Source organism: Fukomys damarensis, unplaced genomic scaffold, assembly GCF_012274545.1.
Source record: "Fukomys damarensis isolate Sample0158 unplaced genomic scaffold, DMR_v1.0_HiC HiC_scaffold_39, whole genome shotgun sequence".
Taxonomy (NCBI): domain Eukaryota; kingdom Metazoa; phylum Chordata; class Mammalia; order Rodentia; family Bathyergidae; genus Fukomys; species Fukomys damarensis.
In genome coordinates this window covers 29,836,985-29,857,980 of record NW_022900951.1, presented here as the reverse complement: position 1 = coordinate 29,857,980, position 20,996 = coordinate 29,836,985, and the positions used below count along the sequence as shown (strand labels likewise).

General features: G+C 35.6%; 1 protein-coding gene across 1 annotated transcript; it reads right to left on the bottom strand.

The window, feature by feature from the left end:
* Positions 1-2,171: 2,171 nt before the first annotated feature.
* LOC104852930 (ferritin heavy chain-like) lies at positions 2,172-2,735 on the bottom strand. The gene has a single exon (XM_033760468.1). It carries the CDS (start codon positions 2,733-2,735, stop codon positions 2,172-2,174), a length of 564 nt encoding a protein of 187 aa, XP_033616359.1.
* Positions 2,736-20,996: the final 18,261 nt, after the last annotated feature.

The following is a 20,996-nucleotide window of genomic DNA, read 5'->3' as shown; positions in this document are numbered from 1 at the left end:
AGGAAGAATTCTGTTGCTAATGAGATGATTATATAGGTAGAAAGAGAGAAGAATACAAGCTACTTAGCAGCAGCCCTGAAAGCTTTCTTAACTTCAATTAAGTATTAGAGAAATATGCATTTAGAAACAAAAATTAGAATAACAGATAAAGATAGTGTTAGGAGGTATCCATTAAGAAATAAAATATCTCTGTGTGGTATCCCTCTTTCACTCTTATGGTAAGGGTCCCCTATTACACTTATAGCTCTGAAACTTACTGTGCTGAAATATAGCAAAGGTAAATTTCTTAGTGAAAGATGTTTAGCTGACAGCTATGTGCTTCTAGAACAACACATTATGAGAACCTTTGACATTATTTATTGAGCTACATTTATTGGAGTACTATTCTGTGAGATTCCGTAGGAAAAGGATTTTATAATTAGAAACTCTGGAAAATGCAGACTATTTTATCCCTTTTGTAATTCATAATGTATCATTTTTATATTAAATCCTGAAAATCCTTAGGGTAAAAAAAATGCTGTTAATACATATGCTCTCTATATAAATATATATTGTATTTATGTATTTGTGTATCATTGGCATGAATCCATTTTTTTCACTGCTATTTTGTAGGATTAGCTGATACTGAATCTGATCTAGAAACCCTGACGTAAGGAATTCAGGACCTGCACATTACATAGGAAACATATTTTCAGAGGAGAAGGCATGGTTGTGGTAGCAGCATTCACATGTCTATATTTTCATGGAAGCTATATCTTACTTTATTTACTTTTTTTTAACTTTCTATTGGGGATAATGAGAAAAATGCCCCCAAGAAGCTATTTACTCCATTGTAAATAATTCCAGTTGAACCTGATAAAGATTCATTGACAAGGCATATTAGCTTACATTCTCTTAATAACAAATAACAAGAAACAAATCAAGGTTTGAAACATGAAATCCAAGGGAAAAATGCAACCAGGTTTAAAATGACCGGGAAAGTGACTATATTAATTCTAGTAACACGATTGCTGAACTAGTGTAAACAAAAGGTATCATGCTCCCAAAATCCAACTCTAGCTAGACTCAAAATTAACTCTGTTCCTAGTGGAATGGACATTTATTTAAATAAATATGAAATAAATAATACTTAAATATTATATGTATATTTACATATAACTGCTTTTTGGCAAAACAATACTAATGAAATAAAACATAAAAAATAAGGACCCAGGATTTAGCTCAGTGGTTCTGCCACTGCCTTGCAAGCACAAGGTCCTGAGTTCTATCCCTGGTACCAAAAAACAATACTATGGGATGCTTCCCTCTTCTTTGAGCCTCGGAAGAGCAGGTTCTGAGTTACATCACCCGTAAAGAAAAAAGAAATCCGTATGTGAATGTTTGGTAATTGTAGCATGTACACCCAGGACTGCTGACCACAGCAATTCTCTCTGGTGACTATGGTGTAACTGGCCTAAGGCTCATTTCCTGTACTCACTGTGGCTTAGGTTTAGATTGTTGAAGACATCTTCTGCCACGACGCCTTCCAGGGCTCCCTTGCTACTAAGAATCAACAAGGGTGATCATTTACATTTCTTAGTAAATTAAAGTTGAAGATCCCTTTGTTTTTGTTTATTCACTTATTTTTGCAGTGTTGAGCTTCCATCCTAGGATCTCACATGCTAGGCAAGCACTCTAGCACTGAGCTACACGGCAGCCTAAGTAAGATCCCTTTAATTCCTACCCAATGGGCATTTCCTCCACTTGACCTCAGAGGCAGTGTTTTCATACTTTTACCATGAACAGATTTTCAGGCCCACAACACCCATTCATCCATCCCACCCCAATTGCCGCAGTTTATGAGGGAAGACTATAATTTTGTTTTCCAGAGGACCCTAAAATACCTTTACCCTCCACTGCGAAGACCTAAGCTAATTGTGGATGAGACACTGTTGGGTGGGAAGACTCCCTGAATACGTTTTATACCCATTGTAGGGATCCGCCCTCATCCTCAAATGTGAGGGTTCTGAACACAGGAATTGACTAGACATCTTAATTGCGCTAAGAACCAAGTAACTTTATTGGAAACAATAAACCAACAGATATGAAAGAGCTGAAAAGAACGTGGTGAGAGTGGAGTGTGCAGCCCTTGCCTGGTGACCCAGAAAGGACCTCACAGCTCTGAGGACAGTCTATACCCAGTCTTTATCGTCACCTCTCTCCAGAGTGAGCTTGTCAAAGAGGGCCTGGGCCTGGTCTTCCCCCAGGGTCCCTATCTTGCGCAGGTTGGTCAAATACCCGGCGATCTCCCTGAGGACCCGGACCTGGGAGCGCAGATAGTAGCATTGCAGGAAGTCGCATAGATTGGAATCTTTCTTCTTAGTCGCAAACTCATAAAGGTCCAGGAGACTCTTGGTTACAGTCCTCTCCACACGGAAGGCGTGCTCCATGGCCTGGGCGCCATCGCTCCAGTCGTCCCTGTGAGGCTTCAAGATGGTGTCAAAGATGGTGCACCCACCTCGCTTGTTCAGCATCCACATGAGCTTTTTAGCGCACTTCATCCAATGGTGAGACCGGCGCAGGAAGAAGCTCGTGAAGTGCTTCAGGCCCACTTCAGGGCGGTCGAAGTAGGCGGCCAATGAGAGATAGACGTAGTAGGCGTAGAGCTGCAGGCGGATGCGGACACTGACGGCCTCGTCAGTGTCAGAGCTGTAGTTCTGGCGAAGCACCAGTGGTTCCGGGGCTGCGGCAGCCATGGCAGGGGCGGCGGCGGCGGTGGCGGCGGGAAGCTGGGAGCCTAGCGCGGAGGCAGTGAAGATGGCCCAAGGGCAGTGCGGGCAGAGGCTGCGTACACAGCACAAGCTCTAGGTGCTCCACGGGTGGCGGAGGCAGCTCTAAACCGAAGACAAGCTCACTCCCAGCTCTGAGGTAGGCCTGAGGTTGATTTGAGGTGGCGCAGGAAGTGGGCGGGCAGGAAGTGATTAGTGCTGATAGTTGACTGGATCCCTGCGGGGAGGGTCAGAGGTCAATGGCCAGGCGCGTGAGCCCGTGAGCACAGCGTACTTAGAACCACCTGGCCGACTCTTCCCTGACCTTCTTCCTTATACGGTGTTTTGTAAAGTTGTTCATTAATATTAATGCAAACCTTTGAATTAGTCATATGGATTGTTTCTTTATTAACTTATTTGAAAATTGTCCAAATGTGATCGTTTCATCACATGTAGTACCTTTTATGATGGGTTTAGTTACATTTAATATAAAGCTTTATTTGAACGGCAGCTCTCCTCAGTGACTAATATTTATATGACCTTCTTGGGGAGGGGCTAGGCATCAGAAATTAGGAGCAACCAGTAATTTCTATCGATTACTATTATGATTGCACTGTCTGATCTGTATAATATTTTTAAAAAGTTGCTTAAAATGCAAACTTTTTAGTTAATCACCTAGATGTTTCTTTTTTCTTTCTTTCTTTCTTTTTTTTTTTTTTTTTTTTTGGTATTTTGAGACCCGGTCTCATTATGTAGTTCAGGCTGGCCTCGAACTCAGGGCAATCCTCTTGCCTCAGCCTCCCGAGTGCTGACTTTTCTGGGATTTCAGGCATGTGCCAACCTAGATTTTTCCGTAAGCAACTTATTTGAAGCTGCTCCTGTGTGATTGTTTTATTGAATGTATTGCTTTTTGTGATTTGTTTATATTTAATATTATAAAGCTTTATTTGAATGGAAGCTGCCCTCATTAACATCAAGTTCTACACTAATGATGCTTCCCATGATTTCCTTAGTTCATAGACCTTGTGAACTTCAGTGACCTTTACTTTACTCCGTCCATTCGTGATGTAGTTCACCCTTGTCTGAGAGCCAAAACTACCTCAAAAATCTTAGGGACTCTTCTCATCTTTCCATATTTCTCTCCCATTCACTCTTTATTCTCTCAAGTCTCTGAACCTGAAAGCGCAATCCTAGGAGTTCTTGCTTGTTGTGTTGTCTGCTTCTCAAAGTGGAAAATCTCAAAGATGTCCTTGTAATATCCTGGATTTTCTCACTGGTCTTTATGCAGATTGTGATTCCCTCTTGTTATGTAAATACAACCTTTTGTTTTCTCAAAAGTTTTAGGTGCCTTCTTAGAGAAAGCATTGTTAACCATATGGATATCTTCTTCCCCTCCAACATCATTTGTACTTTCACTGCCACTTAAAAAGCACTTATTAAAAAATCCTCAGTTATGTTCTGTGGCATGAATTAAGTAAGCTGCATAAAATTTTAAATTTTCTCCAATTCTCAGCAAATCATTCTTTCACCATCAGTGTTGAACTCACTCAGTTTTCCTACAACTGTTTTCAAATACTTCATTAGTTAATTCATTAATTCAAGAAATATTTATTACCTAATATGGTTCAGGTTTAGATATATAATTTGGGGCATATTAATAATAAAGAAGTAACTGTTCCCTTTTAGTGTATGCTGTAGTAGAGAAGCAGACCAAAACAAAAACAAACAAAAATTGTCACTGTATTAAATTCAAAAACTTTGTTTTTATAGAACATTTTTCATTATATCCTCACAGTATTTATTTTATTTTAATTGTATTTTTATTCGTGTATTTTTGCAATACAGGAAAGTGGTACTTGTTTTGGGGATTTGGTGTATGCATATAACTTGTCTGGGTCATTTTAAATTCCTTTACTCTTCTCTCTTACCACTCACCATAACCCCCTTCCCTGTCTCCAAGTATCTGTCTTCTTGTTTTCTACAATCTGTCCTTTATTCTTTTATATTTTGGGTTTCTCATATAGGAGAAATCATGCAATATTTAATGTTCTGTGTCTGACTTACTGCTTATTTTGCTTAGTGGTATAGTCTCAAGTTCCATTTATTTTCTTGAAAATGAGGTAATTTCACTATTCTTTATGGCTTCATAATATTCTATTGTCTTAGGTAATTTTAAAGATGTTTCCAACCTTTATTTTTGAAATTTATGTTAAGTGACACAGAAACACATTAAACTTGTACATGTTAATGGGGTACTATATATTGTATTGATACAAACGCATATTGTTCAGTCAGATTGAATACATATCTATCTCCTCAAACTGAGGATTTAGATTAGTGGCTCCACTTCCTGCCTTGTAAGTACAAGGACCTGAAATCCCCTGTACCAAAAAAAAAAAAAAACCACAAAACATCACTTGTTTCTAGCAAACACAATCAAGATACTTTCTTATAGCTTTTTGAGATATGTCTATAGTCACTTTTCTGTGAAATGACATGCTATAACTTCTTGTTCTTAGTACCCACTGCTCAATCTTTACCCATCATTCTCTCCAGCCGACTCTTGCAAACCTCTGGTAACTACCATTCTACTCTCAATTTCTATGAGATCAACTTTTTGGATTCTATGTAAAAGTGAGATCATGTGGTTACTTGTTTTTCTGTGCCTTGCTAATTTCACTTAGCGATATGATCCCTAGTTCCATGCATGTTGTTATGAAAGACATTTCCTTTTTGGTGAGCTGAATTGTGTTTATGGACCATTGTGTATATGGCACAGTTTCGTCATTCAGCAGTTGATGGGCACTTACATTGTTTCCATTTTTTGACTTTTCTGAATATCATTACAGAATGAACACGGGCATGCATATGTCTCTTCAACCTACTGATTTAATTTCCTTTGGATATGTACCTAGTATTAGGATTCGTATGTAATATGATACCCCTTTTAATTTTTTGAGGGATCTCTATACTGTTTTCCACATTGACTCTACTAATTTATATTTACATCAACAGCATACAAGGGTTTCTTTTTCTCTACATCCTCTCCAGCACTTGTTATCCTTAGACTTTTGGATAACATCTATTTCAATGAGCGTAAGGTTATATTTCATTGTGGTTTTGGTATGCATTCCCCTCATGATTAGAGCTTTTTATGTATCTGTTGGGCATTTATATGTCTTTTCAAAATAAGGGTCTTTTTAAATCCATTGCTCATTTTAAAAACAGGGTGATTTGATTTTTTGCTTCTCAGTTTCTTGTATGTTCTGGATTTTAACCCTTTGTCAGGAGGATAGTTTGCATATGTTTCTCCAATTCTGTGCATTGACCTCCGTTGAATGTTTTTATTTCTACGCAGATGATGTTTAGGATGATGCAGTCCCATTTGTCTATTTAAACTTTTGTTTTCTGTGTTTCTGAGATTTTGTTGAAGTAATAATTCATTTCCACTCCAATATCCTGAAATATTTGCCCTATGTTTACTTCTAGTAGTTTAAATGTTTACTTTTACATGTAAGCCTTTAATCAGTTTTAAGTTAACTTTTATAATAATGTTTTTGAGTTGACTTTTGTAAACATGGTGTAGTACTGTATTCTGGATATAGATATCTAGTTTTTCCAGAGACATTTGCTGAATAGAATATTCTTCCTCCAATGAATGTTCTTAGCAACTTTTTTGAAAATCAGTTGACTGTATATGTATGGGTTTAGTTTTAGACTCTATATTTCAGTTTCATTGGTCTATATGTCTGCTTTTATGTCAATATCATGTTTTGGTTCTTACAGCCTGGTAGTATGTCATATAATCAAGTAGTGTAATGCTTCCATCTTTTTGCACCCTGAAGATAGCTTTGGCTAGTCAGAGATTTTTGTGGTAACATAAATTTTGGGGTTTTCTTTCTACTTTTAAGACTGTCGTTTGATGTTTTGACAGAGATCGCATTAAATCTATAGAAAACTTTGAGTAGCATGGACATTTTAATTTCGTTGACTCTTCCAATTCATGGACATTAGATATTCTTCCAGATTTGGGGGGGGAATTGTACAGCCTATTTCATCAATGTTTTATAATTTTGACTCTAGAGATCTTTCTTTACTTTGATTATCTTTATTTGTGGGTATTTTATTTTCAGCTTTAGTAAATTATATTGTTTCCTTGATTTTTTTTTTCAAATAATTCACTATTAGAATGCAGGAACACTACTGATTTTTGTATATTGATTTCATATCCTGCAACTATGCAGAATTTATTTATTAGTTCTAATAGGGGTTTTTGATGGCGATTTAGACTTTCGTGTCTTCTGCAAAGCCTGAAAATTTGAATTCTTGTAAAATTTAAATTCCTCTTCTCTCTCTTATCTGAATTCTCTGGCTATGACTTTCAGCACTATGCTGAGTAAAAGTGGTAAATGTAAGGGCTTGAGATTTAGTGCAGTGGTTCTGCTGCCTGCCATGAAAGTGCCTGTCATGAAAGTTCGATCCCCAGTACCCCCGCAAAAGTGGTAAATGTGTTGGGCATCTTTGTCTTGTGTCAGATCTTAGAGAAAACACTTGAAGCTTTGCCCATTCCGTATGATGTTCTCTGTTTGCTTGTTATATATATGACTTTTATTATGTTCCTATGTTTATACTTAATATGTTTAGTATTTTTATGAAGGGACATTGAACTTTATCAAAGGTTAATTGGTCTCCATAATCTTACTCTTCAGATATTTTAAAAAATAATACTAGTATATGGTTATATGTATAGAAAAATGTAATAGATATTTCACCCCTTATCATTAACTTCTAAGGAAATAATATGGATATATATATTACTAAAAGAAACCTAACACTTAAAATCTGCTTTTCTAAGGGAAATTAGTAAACAAGTATGACCTGTAAGTCCCATTTCTCATGAAGGATGTATACATATCTACACATAAAAGAATCTCATCCTGTTTTACTTTAATGAACAAGAATGAAACTAAATACAGATAGGAAAAAACTTCAGAGCAAATCTTAATTTTTAAAAATGTGAATATAGTACTGTATGATAATAGCTTCTTTGAAATGGTCATGGTCAACATTTCTACTACTCACTATTGACCAAAGAAACAAACAATTGTGTGTGTGTGTGTGTGTGTGTGTACAGAGAGGAAGGGAGGGAAGGTGATAGGAAGAGAAGGAATGAGGGAAGGAAAAAGAGAGAGGGAGAGGGAAGGAAGGAGTGGGGAGGGAGGGGAAGGCCGGAAAGGAAGAAAAGGAGAGGGGAGGAGAGGGAAAGAGGGAAAGAATCAGAGACTGATTTTTATAAGTAATTTGCTCACACAATTATGGTGGACAACAAGTCCCAACATCTGCAGCTGGGGACATGGGAAGATCAATGATGTAGTTCTAGTCCAAAGGTTAGCAGGCTGGAAATCCAGCATGAACTGATATTTTATTTTGAATCTGAAGACAGAAAAAATGCAATGCCCTAGACTGAAGGCAGTCATATAAGTGTTCTATATTATTTGAGAGAGCATCAGCTTTTGTTTTTTAATTGAGACGTCATCTCATTAGATAAAGCTCATGTAGGTTAAGGAGGTCACTCTTCTGTACTCCATCTACTGATTCGAATTCAAATTTCACCTACAATTATTCTCATAGATGCACCCAGAATAATGTTTCACTAAACATCTGGGTGCTCTGTGGCCCAGTCAAGTTGACACAATTAACCATCACAGTATTATTTGTAAGAAGTTTTGAAGTGAACAGAAAGAATTTTAATGCTATAACGGATGAAAACTTTTTACCTTTCATTTATTTCATCATATAAAAACATGTTACAGAGTGTGTTAATTACTTTGCTTTCATTGCTGAGACGAAAAACCCGACACCCAAAGTTAGAGGGGAGAGGGTTGATTTAGCTCACAGTTCGTGGAGGCTTCATTCCATAATCAGCTGACTCCAAGGCAGAGTGGAACATGGCAGAGGGGTGTTGCAGAAGACAAACAGTTCATGGCACCCACATGGTAGCAAAAGTAGCAAGGAGCATAAGCAGTGTCTTCTTGCCTCTTTATCTTATGTAGACTACTTAGGGTGTGTAACACTCACATTCTCAATTGTAGTGCTTTCAGGCCTGTCATTGCACAATGAAAACTTTTTCTATAATCCTCATCTATCCATTTTTATAGTTAAATGCTCTTCTGGGTTACATATAGTTCTTTTAAAATGTTGTATATACAAGAGTCTCAATGTTGTATTCATGAAAATGTGGACCATAAGTTGTGGCAGTTGTTAGATTGTCTCTTTTTCCATGTGTGTGTTTGTGTGTAAATTTGTATATATGTGCATGTGTTTGTATGTGTAAGAATAAAGAAAACCATTACGAGAGTATTGAAAAGTGAAATATCAGTGCAAAGTCAGTATTACTGGTCTCTGGACTATTCATTCTACTTTGAATCACGGTTGTTTGGTGAGTCCCTGGACAGAAGCCTGACTCTGGGAAACAGCACTGACTAGACTTGGTTACTTACCCTAAAAGAAAACCAGGTAGAGAAGGAGTTGGTGAGATTGAAGTAGGAATTTTACTTTTAATGTGGCAGCACAAGGGCTGCCAGTAGCAACTTTCTAATTGCAAGGTGGAAAGAGCAAAGGCAAAAGTCAGGGGGGGTGCATAGCACACAGAGTCTGATGAGGGTGGTGGTCTCTATTTGGTGCCTGGGGAAATGCTTCCATTTGGTGCACTGAAAATTGCTTCTGCCGAAAGGATCATCTCCCTTTGCTTATTTTGATGTTTATCTATCAGATTTGTGATCCTGAAATTGAGAAAAACCGTGGGAAGGAGCAACTCAGGAAAAGAGTGGCCAGAGGGAGACAAAATAGAATAAGTTAAGCTAGTAATTGTATCCTCCTTTCTTGCCAGAGAAGCTGAGTTAATTTTTATTATCATCGCTCATCTTTTATAAATAAATTGTGAATTAGACAGAATGTAATATGTCTTTTAAAAATTATAATTATGGTAAGAATACCTAACAAGAGATCTACCTGCTCAACATTTTAAGTCTGTAATACTACATGTGGACTACATGGACCATGTTACACAACGGGTCTCTAGACGGTTTTCATCTTGTTTTATTGAAACTTTGTATTTCTGGATAAGTAACTTCTCCCTGCCTCTTTTCCAAGGCCTTGTCATTCCAAATCTCATTCTTTGATTTTGGCAATTTTAAATATACCATACAAGTGGGATCATGAAGTATTTGTCTTTCTGTGGTTGATTTGTTTCACTTAGCATGATCTTTCCAAGGTTCATCTATGTTGTTATGTATTGCAGAATTTTCTTAATTTTAAAGGCTGGGTAGTATTTTGTTACGTTTATACCACAATTGCTTTTTCTATTCATCTCTTCACGAGCATTTAGATCACTTCCGTATCTTTCAAGCTCACAACTTGTAAATAGAAGAGAATGACACTCTTCAGCAGATTATTCCTTAGGTAGTTTGGAAGATGGGCAGGATGATGAGATTCTTTAGCACAAATATTATTTAATTTGGTTGATGATAAATTCTTCATAATAAGAGTTAAATATGAATTAATGGATTAAATGGTTATCGAAAAATTGCTGTTATTGCTACTGCCAGTTAAAACTGTGGGTAGCAGTGGATGTTGAATATGTATTTAAATTGTATTTTTGGATAGGACTTATTATTATGTCTGCTTAAATATGCATATATAAAAATCTCTATACTTAAAGGTGTGTTTTATGTCTGTATAACTAATAATTTATAAATACTACAAATGAAACTGTTTAACTAGTTAAATTCAAATTAAAATTCACATTCATGCTTCTGCTTAATGTTTTACTGAAAACAGATCTGATTGCTATGGTGCAAGGTTTTTTTTAGTTCCTTAGGCTTACCTGATGTAAATGCAGCATCTCAATTCTTGACCATTCTTTTTTTTGCTAAAATGATTGACAGCTTTAGTTTATGATAACTTATAGTGTATCTTTTTTTCAGATAGTGTAGGCTACCCTTCAAATTCTTATTTGTGAATTTGCAAAAAGTAAAGTGATTACTTCATTCTCATGCAGTTTGTTTTCATGAATTACCATAATCTCAATTTCAGGAATTTAAGATGCTGAAATTTTCTTCTATTAACTCACTTTTCATTTCCTAGTCAGCCCTTTACAAGGAAATTGTAGTCTTTGCATCTGGTTAAATAAGTTAACACGATTATACGTGTGAACACATGACTTTGTTATTTTTACATTAGGACATGCAGCAGTTATACCTAGCACAATTCAAAAGATGTGCAAATGTGGAAAATGAATCTGGGTGGCTATACTGAGTTATAAAGAAATCAAGATAATTGTGAAAATGCTCATAGAAATTTTTCATTTATATATAAAGATAAGAGCAGATCTGTGGGATTCTCAAGTACTTATGAGCACACTGAATTGGAATCGCATCAACACACCATCCCACCCTCCCATCCCTCCTTATTGGTGCTGGGAATCAATACAAGGCCTCCTACATGCTAGGGAGATGCTTTATCACTGAGTTCTACCACCAAACCTCTAATAACTGTTTCTGAAGGACCTAGCATATATCAAGCTTTGTGCTAAATGCTGTACGATTGCAATAAATATTGGCTTTAGTCTCATAGGCCTGAGAATCTGTTTCAGTTTATTTTGTCAAAAGAAAATATATAACCACTATGAAATCAGTTATTAATAAGTTGATGATTGATATGAGACATAATGTATTTAATTTGAAATATACACATGTATTCAATATTAAATTTGATATAATTACTTCTATTGTTAAAGATACAGACATTGCTATCGAAGTTTTTACATTTCCTGCGCAGCAACAAAGTTTATGGAAAATAAATTTGATGGAATTGTTAGTTAACCTAAAGACCCAGAATATCTTTGTTGAAGCTGTATATATTGTATTTCACTAAAATCAAGTGTGATTTGAAATATATTGAGAAAAATAATACTTATGAAATATTCCTTAGGATTCCATACTGCAGTATAATATGAAGACATTATGTTATTAGGGAATGCTTACATTTACAGTACTATGATTATTACTCTGCATAATTTGATGAGTAATTTTTCACATTTAAAAAATTTCTAGACTTTTCTCCCACAATATCCATGGTCTATTTGCTGATTTCTTCTTTCATAAAAATATTATAATGATCTCAAACAGCCAATAGTAAAGTTATTGGAAAACACAACTTACGAAAGTAAAAGTTTTGTCAGGTAATTCCTGTGTATTATTCTCATTTGTTAACTTTCCTCAGAGCTTTTCATTCTTCAGTTCTTACTCAGCCATGAATAATACTCTTCTGAGTTATTTTATTGAAGGCTTTTTGTTATTTTTCAAATATACCTCCGAATATTTAAGGTCAATGAAACTTATTTAGAGAGCTTCGATTTTCTAGGACATGACTTAGTTTTAGGAGCTTTATTCCAAAGTGACTTTAAACCTCATTTATTGTAATGTGAATTAATGGGTTAGGATATACTCTTTAGGTAGAAAAAGATTATTTATTTATTTATTTATTTATTTATTTATGTTTTTTTGAGACAGGGTCTCACTATGTAGTTGAGACTGATCTGGAACTCACTATGTAGCCCAGGCTGGTCTTGAGCTCACAGCGATCCTCATGCCTCAGCCTCCCGAGTGCTGGGATTACAGGCCTGTGCTACCACGCTCACCTTGAAAAAGATTATTAATATTTCACTTTTGCTTATGTATATGGTGCTTTTGAGTTACAGTTTCTTAAATTACAATGTCTGTGAGGAAAGGCTCATTAATAATCTATCAAATGCAGTAGGCAGTATGACTCGATTCTCAATTAATAATGTCATTTCTTGATTTTCTTCTGCCAGAAACTGTGGACCTAAGTGCACACCACTGAGCTGAATCCTCAGCTTAGGTTTCTTTCTTTCTTTCTTTTTCTTTTGTTTTCTTTTCGTTTGTTTTTTTGGTTTTTTGAGACAGGGTCTCACTATGTAGTTGAGACTGACCTGGAACCCACTATGTAGCCCAGGCTGGTCTTGAACTCACAGCGATCCTCCTACCTCAGCCTCCCGATTGCTGGGATTGCAGGTGTGCGCCACCACGTTCGGCTTAGGTTATTTCTTTATAATAATAATAATAATATTATTATATTAATACTGGGCGTCAAACTCAAGACTTTGTGCTTGCCAGGCAGGCGCAGCATCACTGAGCTACAACCCATCTGTGAAAAACTTCTGATTATTCATTTGGCACAAACGTAGAAGGGTGCAGTGGAAGGTAGGAATCACAAGTTTTAATGAAATAATGATGAGTCCACCACCTTTTCGCATTAATAAAAATATTCAGATTTTTTATTGAACATTTGCCAGATAAAGTAGACTTTACTGGAATATATATGTGAAATTCTAACTATATTAAAAATTAATTGTATTAAAAATTCAAACATTGCAGTAAAAACTGAGGAATAAGATTAAGTTATCACCAGTGGATAACCGAAATTATAGAGTAGTCTCATTTCTTAAAATGAAATGACTGTGGAAATTTTTTTGCTATTCACTAGGAAATAAGCTAAAAAAATTTTTTTTACAGAGTATCGAACTCAGGTCCTAAATTTTTATTAAGAGTAGTAGTCTTGGGGTAGGGAGTATGGCCCAGTGACAGAGTACTTGTCTGATATACTTGAGGCCCTGGATTAGATCCTTAGAACTAGGAAAATAAAAGAGTAGTTGTCTTGGACTATATCCTGTGTTCCAATTCTTTTCTATCCAGGGATTGCAACTCAGCTGTGAATTAAAATCAATTGAGAGAATTCTGATTTAGTACATTTTCAGTAAAACCTGGCATATATAATTTTAAGACATGCACCAAGCGATTCTTACATTCACCCAAGATATAGACTAGCCATTCTGTGTTATTTTGTACAAATAACAAAATGAGAATCTTTAGGTCTCTATGTTGTTCATAATTTGCTTAAATTTTACACCTTGCTAAGTAAAAATGCCAGTGGGTGGAACAGTGGTAAAATAGCCATGATCTCATTAGAAGAAGAGATGCGTACAGTATTGCTAGTACAAAAGTGTTCAGAATGGAGACTGAGTCAGCAGCTTCCAAAGATTATATATGAAGATATATATGAAAATACATATGATAAAATATATATGAATAAATATAATATATACAGTAATGCATGCAATACGATACATGTATATCTATATCTATCTATATATATATAGAGAGAGAGAGAGAGAGAGATTGAGAGAGAGAAGAAAGAAGAGACAGACTGAATTCAAGGAACTGGGGTCGACAAATCTGAAATCTGAAAAATTGGTCAGTGTGCTAGGAATTCAGGCAAAAGTCAATAGAATGTCTATGTCTAGAGACAGAACTCCTTGCAAGAACTTTGGTCTTTTGCTTTTAAGACCTTCAAATAATTGGTGGACCCACTTACTCTAGCATGGATATGGAGGTTAGGGTAGAAGGTCAAACTGATTGGCTTTGGGATCCCCACAGGGGATTGGTTTAGCACACTTCTGGCCTTGGGTTCTAGGTCTAAGGTACAAAAATCATGTTAAATCTGCAGTTAGAGTAGTAGGTAACTGAGGGCTGGAACAGGCATACAGACATGTTAGACTTGGAGCTTTGTTCCATTAACTTTCAGTATTTTCATTTGTTTGTTAATTTGTTTATTATGTGTTGCTCTGGTCATAGCTTTTCCCCTTGCTTGAAGATTTATTTAATAGGTTGATGATGTTGGTTTTCCTTGTCAGTAGTATTCACTATTAATTTCTGAATACTAAAGCAATTTTTCCTATCATTTGAATAACACTGTAACACTATTGCCTTTATGTTAAAACAAAATACTTTAATTTTCAAAGTTCAATGTATTTATTTTTATTTTGGGAATATTATTTGCAGTGTCATGTTTTGCCATCGCAGTTTAATAGATCTCTTGTCATTTCTTCATCTCTTAAAAATCATTTAGTTTAAGAACTTTTCACAGAATTAAAAAATATTGTTCCCTTTGCATATTTGTTTTACTTGACAGAATTGATATTGTGAACTGGAATAGAGTTTTGATAAAAATCAGGTTTGATTAGGCATTTTTCTGTTGACATCTTAGTATTTTACATTTCTTGAAAAGACTGGGATTATATCTATTCCTATTCTCAATCAAGATCTGTCTGTATTTAGAGGAACTGTTGGCAAGGTCTAAAATTAGCTCTGTCTGAGATTATTTATTGCATAAAATGTATTATGATCAGATTAATAGTAAACCATAGTGACAGCTTTGTTAAAAAAAAAAAGCCTATCAGCCAACATACTTATGAACTGTATGGATCTTCATAGTAAAGTGTTTTGGATACTGCTGGATTTGTGGTCATAGTGTGGAAAAGAATTTTTGTATGTCAGTTAACTTTTCCTCCAAGATCAGCAAAGCATTTTCAGAAATACTTGAAATATTTTCAGTGTAGGGATATTTTGGTTGCAGTTGTACTTATTTTAATCAATTTGTAAATCTTTTGCATATTATTGTGCATTATTGAGCTATACTTCATTAACATACAATTTTATAAGTATTAAGTTTTCCTCTCTCTACCTAGGAGTAAATAAGATTCTTACTGTGACTGATACATTTTTTTTAAAACAGGATGTAGTTGAGACCAACCTGGAACTCACTATGTAGCCCAGGCTGGTCTCGAACTCACAGGGATCCTCCTGTCTCAGCCTTCCGAGTGCTGGGATTACAGGTGTGTGCCACCACGCCTGGCACTGATATTTTAAATTGTTGGTAAGATGGCTTTAGTTTTAAAAAAGGTAAGCAAAAATAAATTGAAACTTGCTGTTTTATGCCATCATCTCTCAGAACAGATTTCATATTCACATTAGAAACACATATTGCTGATGTTGTTCATAACACAAGGGGTTTGTGCTAAGAACAGTTAAATAAGACAGATTAACAAGGTGAAAACAACCCATAGCTAAAATATTTTAAACAGCATGTTGTCATTTTGTAAACCTTTATTCTAAAAAGGTTAAAGTCAATTCCTATACTTGAGAAACAACCACTCATTAACATTCTGTAAGTACATATATTTATAAATTTAGTTGTTCCTTTTACTTTAAGTTATAGTAGTAGATTTTGCAGTAGCATAGCAGTTGACAAGAAGGTATATGTTGTACATATATTTATATATGTATACATTTGAACATATGAATTTACACATTTGCATATAAGATATACAGATATTGTATATCGATTTCTCATTTAAGGTACATAAATACATTTTGTAAACAATAAACATTTGTTATTCCCTACCTAGGAGGTAGTGAAAAATATGGGAGTCTGTATCAAATATTATTCAACTTAAAGCTTGACTCCATCTCTTCTAAAATGTGTGAAATGGCATATACTGAGGGATTTACACACCAGAAAATGATATTAATAATACAAGTTGCTATAAGTATTAGATTATGTGATGCATTTAGGAGGTTGCTACCATTGCACTTAGTTCATTGCGATCAACATGTGCTAGCAATTATTATAAAAAGTAGACTTCCCTTGAGAAAGTAGTCAATTCATTATGTTAGAAATTGACCTTATTTTTAACTTTCTTCTGTTGTAAGTGTACAAGACGAATATATTTGTTCCTCCTTTTTATTCTATCAATTTTTTCTTTTCCACATAGCCACTGAAATCTGAAATATCACATTATTTATGTTGAAAAGCATTACTAGGTGGTACAAAATATGACTACCTTTTGGAATTAATAAATTCTGAAGATTACTCTGAAAATGGGACTAAAATTCAAAGTGTGGTTTATAAAAGCTTATTAAAATAGTGGAAACTTTCGGTATATCCTTTAAATTTTTCTTCTGTTATTTTCTGAATTGTAATTTACAGAGTAGCTCTTGTCTCTCTAACAAAATGAACAAAATCCTAGATTTTGTCTGTGTTTTCATTACATTTTCCTGTTGGAGGCCCAACAGTAATGATTTAATGACTAGTAGATTTTATAGAGCTACTTCAAATCGCTAAATGCAGATCCACTGAATTCCAGTACTGGTAATCCATATTGCATTGTGGAAAATATGACAATTTATAATGATAAATTTTCTTTCTTTTAAAGGGGAAATGCAAACATACAATATGTAGTTGATTTGCGTAACCACCCCCACTCCAATTCCAGAAGGAAAATCTGTAGATAAGGTATTAGCGATCCTTGAAAAGGGTGCCAGGAATAAACAGTAGACATCTTTTCAACAAATGGCTTTGGAAAAACTGTATATCCACATGCAAAAGAAAGAAATTGGGCTCTTACAACACACACAAAATCAACTCAAAATTGATTAAAGTTTTAAATGTAAGACTTGAAACTATGGGACTTCTAGAAGGAAGATGTAGGTGAAAAGAGCTTCATGATTTTGGCCTTGGCAGTGAATTACTTCTTGGTTATGACCTTAAAAGCACAAGAAACGAAACCAAAAATATACATATGCAACTGTATCATACTAAAACACTTCTGCACAGCAAAATAAATGAACAAAACACGTGAAAAAATCATCTTGAAGAGTGGGAGAAAACATTTGCAAATCACATAAATGATAAGGGCTTAATATCCAAAACATACAAGGAATGTCTACAACCCCATAATAAAAACATCAAAGAACCTTGATTTTAAAGTAGGGAAAATATTTGAATATAAATTTTAACAAAAATATGTTTAATGTTTAAAATTTTAAAATTCCAATAAAAAGATGTTATACCCCCTGAATAATCCCCCTCACTTAAAACACTTAGCTCATGATTATTGCCACTTTCTGCAACAGTTCTGGAAGTCCTCTTTTGTGAGGGTCTTTAGTTGCCTTATTGTGGCTGCTTTGATGACTTGAATCAAATCAAAAGGATTACCTTTCTATGGTCATTTTGACTTTGGGGAAGAGCCAGAATTTCCACATTGCCAGATCCTCTTTGTAAAGTGGATAAAGACATGTTTTTATATGAAAGAAATTGGTGGAAATGTTTGATTAATGAGGTATGATCAAAATAGACAATGGATTTTTAATTCAAAAACTATATTATGATAAAAGACACTGCTATTAATCTCTCTCAAAATCCTCTCCTTCCTGCAAACACACTTATCCCATTTTTCTTCACAGTGTGTCTTTTATTCTAATTTTAAAGAAATTTAAACATTCATCATACATTCATTATCCATTTGTTGCTTGATGTACATCAAGTGTGGTTCCGTATCTTAGCTATTGTGAATAGTGCCATAGTGAACCTGTGCATGGAGGTATCTCTGGTATGATAATTTCCTTCGGATATATATTGAGGAGTAGAATAGCTGCTCATATAGTCGATCTCTCTTTCTCTGTGAGGAGCTTCAAAATTGTTCTGTATAATGGTTTTACTAATTTATATTCCCAGCAACAGTATATAAGACTTCCATGGTCTTCCCCATTTCTGTCCTTCCTGTCCTAAATCTTTATATCTTCTAATGACCACTATTTTATTTTATTCCTCTACATCTATGGAACAGACTTCTTAGCTTGTACATATGAATGGAAACATTCTGTGCTTGACGTATTTCCAGTAACAGAAGTTTCTCCAATTCTATTCATGTTGCTGCAAATAATGGGATTTGAGATTCTTCTGTAAATAACATGTGCATTTTACCCAACAGCTAAGTCTGAGATTTAGTGTAAGGCTATCACAGAAGAAACACCATCAGAAAGTTATATTTTTTCATATTTTCTTCCTGTTGTGCTTTTTTAACGCCTTCGTACTCCCTCTTCCCTTCCAACAAGCATATGTTGAGTACTACTTCTGTGATGCTGTGGCCTAAAGCACTTGTGTAAAGGAACCCTTTAATTCTCAACAAAATGGGAATTTGATAATATGCTTTCCACTTCATCTAAGATACACTCTCTGTGAAGGACGAAGTAATATAACCAAAATGTGAAAAGACAGATCTGTCTCCTGCTACAAAGAACTGAACGTAACATGTCAATGTGAGTGAGTGCTACAGCACTGAGCATAGAGGTTCAGTGGAGAACCACAGAAAGCAACTAACACTGAGCCCAGACCACATGATGCTGACCTTTTTGAGATCTGAATAAACAGGTATGGACCTTCCACAGATTTTGAAAGCGTTAGTAGTTGATTTCGCTACTATTCATGTAATTTGTTTATCAGGAGGCAAGTGGAAGATGAGTGTCCTTGTCTTAAAAATGAGATCGTAATAAAATGAATCATAAAATTGGCCTGGATGGGAGAGAATATTGAAATAGGATTACATGGGCAGAATTTGATTGTAGCATGAGAAATATTTTGTAAAAGGACACGGAGATAAAGAAAGACACATTGGCTGGAGTCTGGAATGCAGGAGCATTTTCTCGCTCTGTCTCTCTCTGTGTGTGGGTGTACATCTGTGTGCCCCTGTGTGTCTCTGTTTATATGTTGGTAAGTTCAGCCAAGTCCAGAGAATTTGTAAAGGTATTGATTAATGTTTTTTAATGATACCAGGGATTGAACTCAGGACCTTGTGCTTGTCAGGTAGTCATGGCACCGCTGAGTAACATCCCCTGCCCAGAAGGTGTTAATTTAACTTGGAACATTATTGTGGGTTACCATAGCCTGTTCCATACTTTTCTAAGGAAGTTATGTACTTTAGCGTATTGGTAGCTGGCTGTGTGTCTCCGTAGCTATGTCTGAGGGATATAGGAAGCAATCTTTGCAATCACCCACTTGGTATGACAAATGGCAAGGTGTGACAAATGACACATTTGTGCAAATGTGTCAAATTGAGAATTTTTTTTTTACCCACGTGATGCTTTGTGTAACATTTTTGCCTATGTATTCGTGGGCATCACAGGGGTAAAGTACACCCATACCATTCTTCTGCTCTGCAAGCATTTGATATGCCATAATGGAATCTGGGTGCAGCTTACAGTAGCTGTGCCTGGGACCAAGAGATAAAGAAAGAATGCACAGGATCCCCGCAGTACATTCAGCCATGTGGCAGATGAATGGCAGAGTGAATATAGGAGCTCCAAAGCGGCAGCGGGTGTGTTAACCATGAGATGCTCATTGTTGAATTTCTTGCCTTTAGGATTTTTAAAAAGGTTTTTCTCTTGATTTTTCTTGTAGAAGTAGCCCAATTCAGTACAGTGGCACATGAAAAACCTGGTTGCTATAGATTCAGGCAACATATGCTCCCCCAAAAGTCTTCAAAATACGATGTAAATATATATGCCTTGCTAGATGTGAAGATGTATACCTTCAATTTAGAAATTTATCCTGGAACTCAGCCACCAGACTCTTTACTCATAGAGTAGTAGAGCAAATGACATTGTGAGCAAACTTGTTGCGTCCATCTCCCAAGCTAACCGGAATGTGACTTTGGACAATTCAGTTTCCAGTTGGTGTCACATTGGTAACAGCACAAATGGGCCAGTGCAGGAACTCTGTGCAAGAGGAAAGCATTCCCAATGAAATGTTGCAATTTCAAAACAGGGAATTCTATAGTACAATCTTAGGATCTCAGAAAGATATAACATTGGCCTTGTATATGTCAAAGGAAAAGCAAACAATATACCATGATGGAAAAATTGACAAACATTGACAAAACTGAAGCCTGAGATGGTAACTCTTTACAGCAAAACCAAAGGTGGAGTAGATGTTGTTGATGAGTTGTACAGCAATTATGATGTCACTGGAATCACAAATTGTTGGCCAATGGTTGTGTTTTATTTGATCCTGAACATGTTTGGTATGAATGATTTGATAGGTTACAAAGAAAATAACAAGTGCAAAATATCATGGAGAAATTTTCTTAGAGGATTGGGACTGGAACTTATAAGAGATCATTTGCCAAACAGAAAAAATAAAATGTTTCTGCCCAGGAAAAAAATTCTGGAGCACACTGGTGATCTCAAATGTAAACAGGCAGATGGAGCATCACAATGACCTATTATGACAACAGGAAAACCAAAAACATGTCAGCTGTGCCCTACAAAAAAGAACATGAAAACAAAACATCTGTTCTATCAGTATAAATGATACTTGTGCACGAAACAGGCAGTTTTCATGTATGAAGACTGCCTTGGGTGTAACAATTAAAGCAAATATTTCTGTGGTCTTTCATTTGTAATTACATTGTAGTTCACATAGGTGTTTATTTCCCTCTCTCCCTCTTTCCTCCCTTCCTCCCTGCCTCCCTTCCCTCCCCTCCCCTCTCTT

What these genes read in the sequence shown, in the direction of transcription:
- LOC104852930 (XM_033760468.1), bottom strand. Translation starts at nt 2,735, where the DNA reads ATGGCTGCCGCAGCCCCGGAACCACTGGTGCTTCGCCAGAACTACAGC.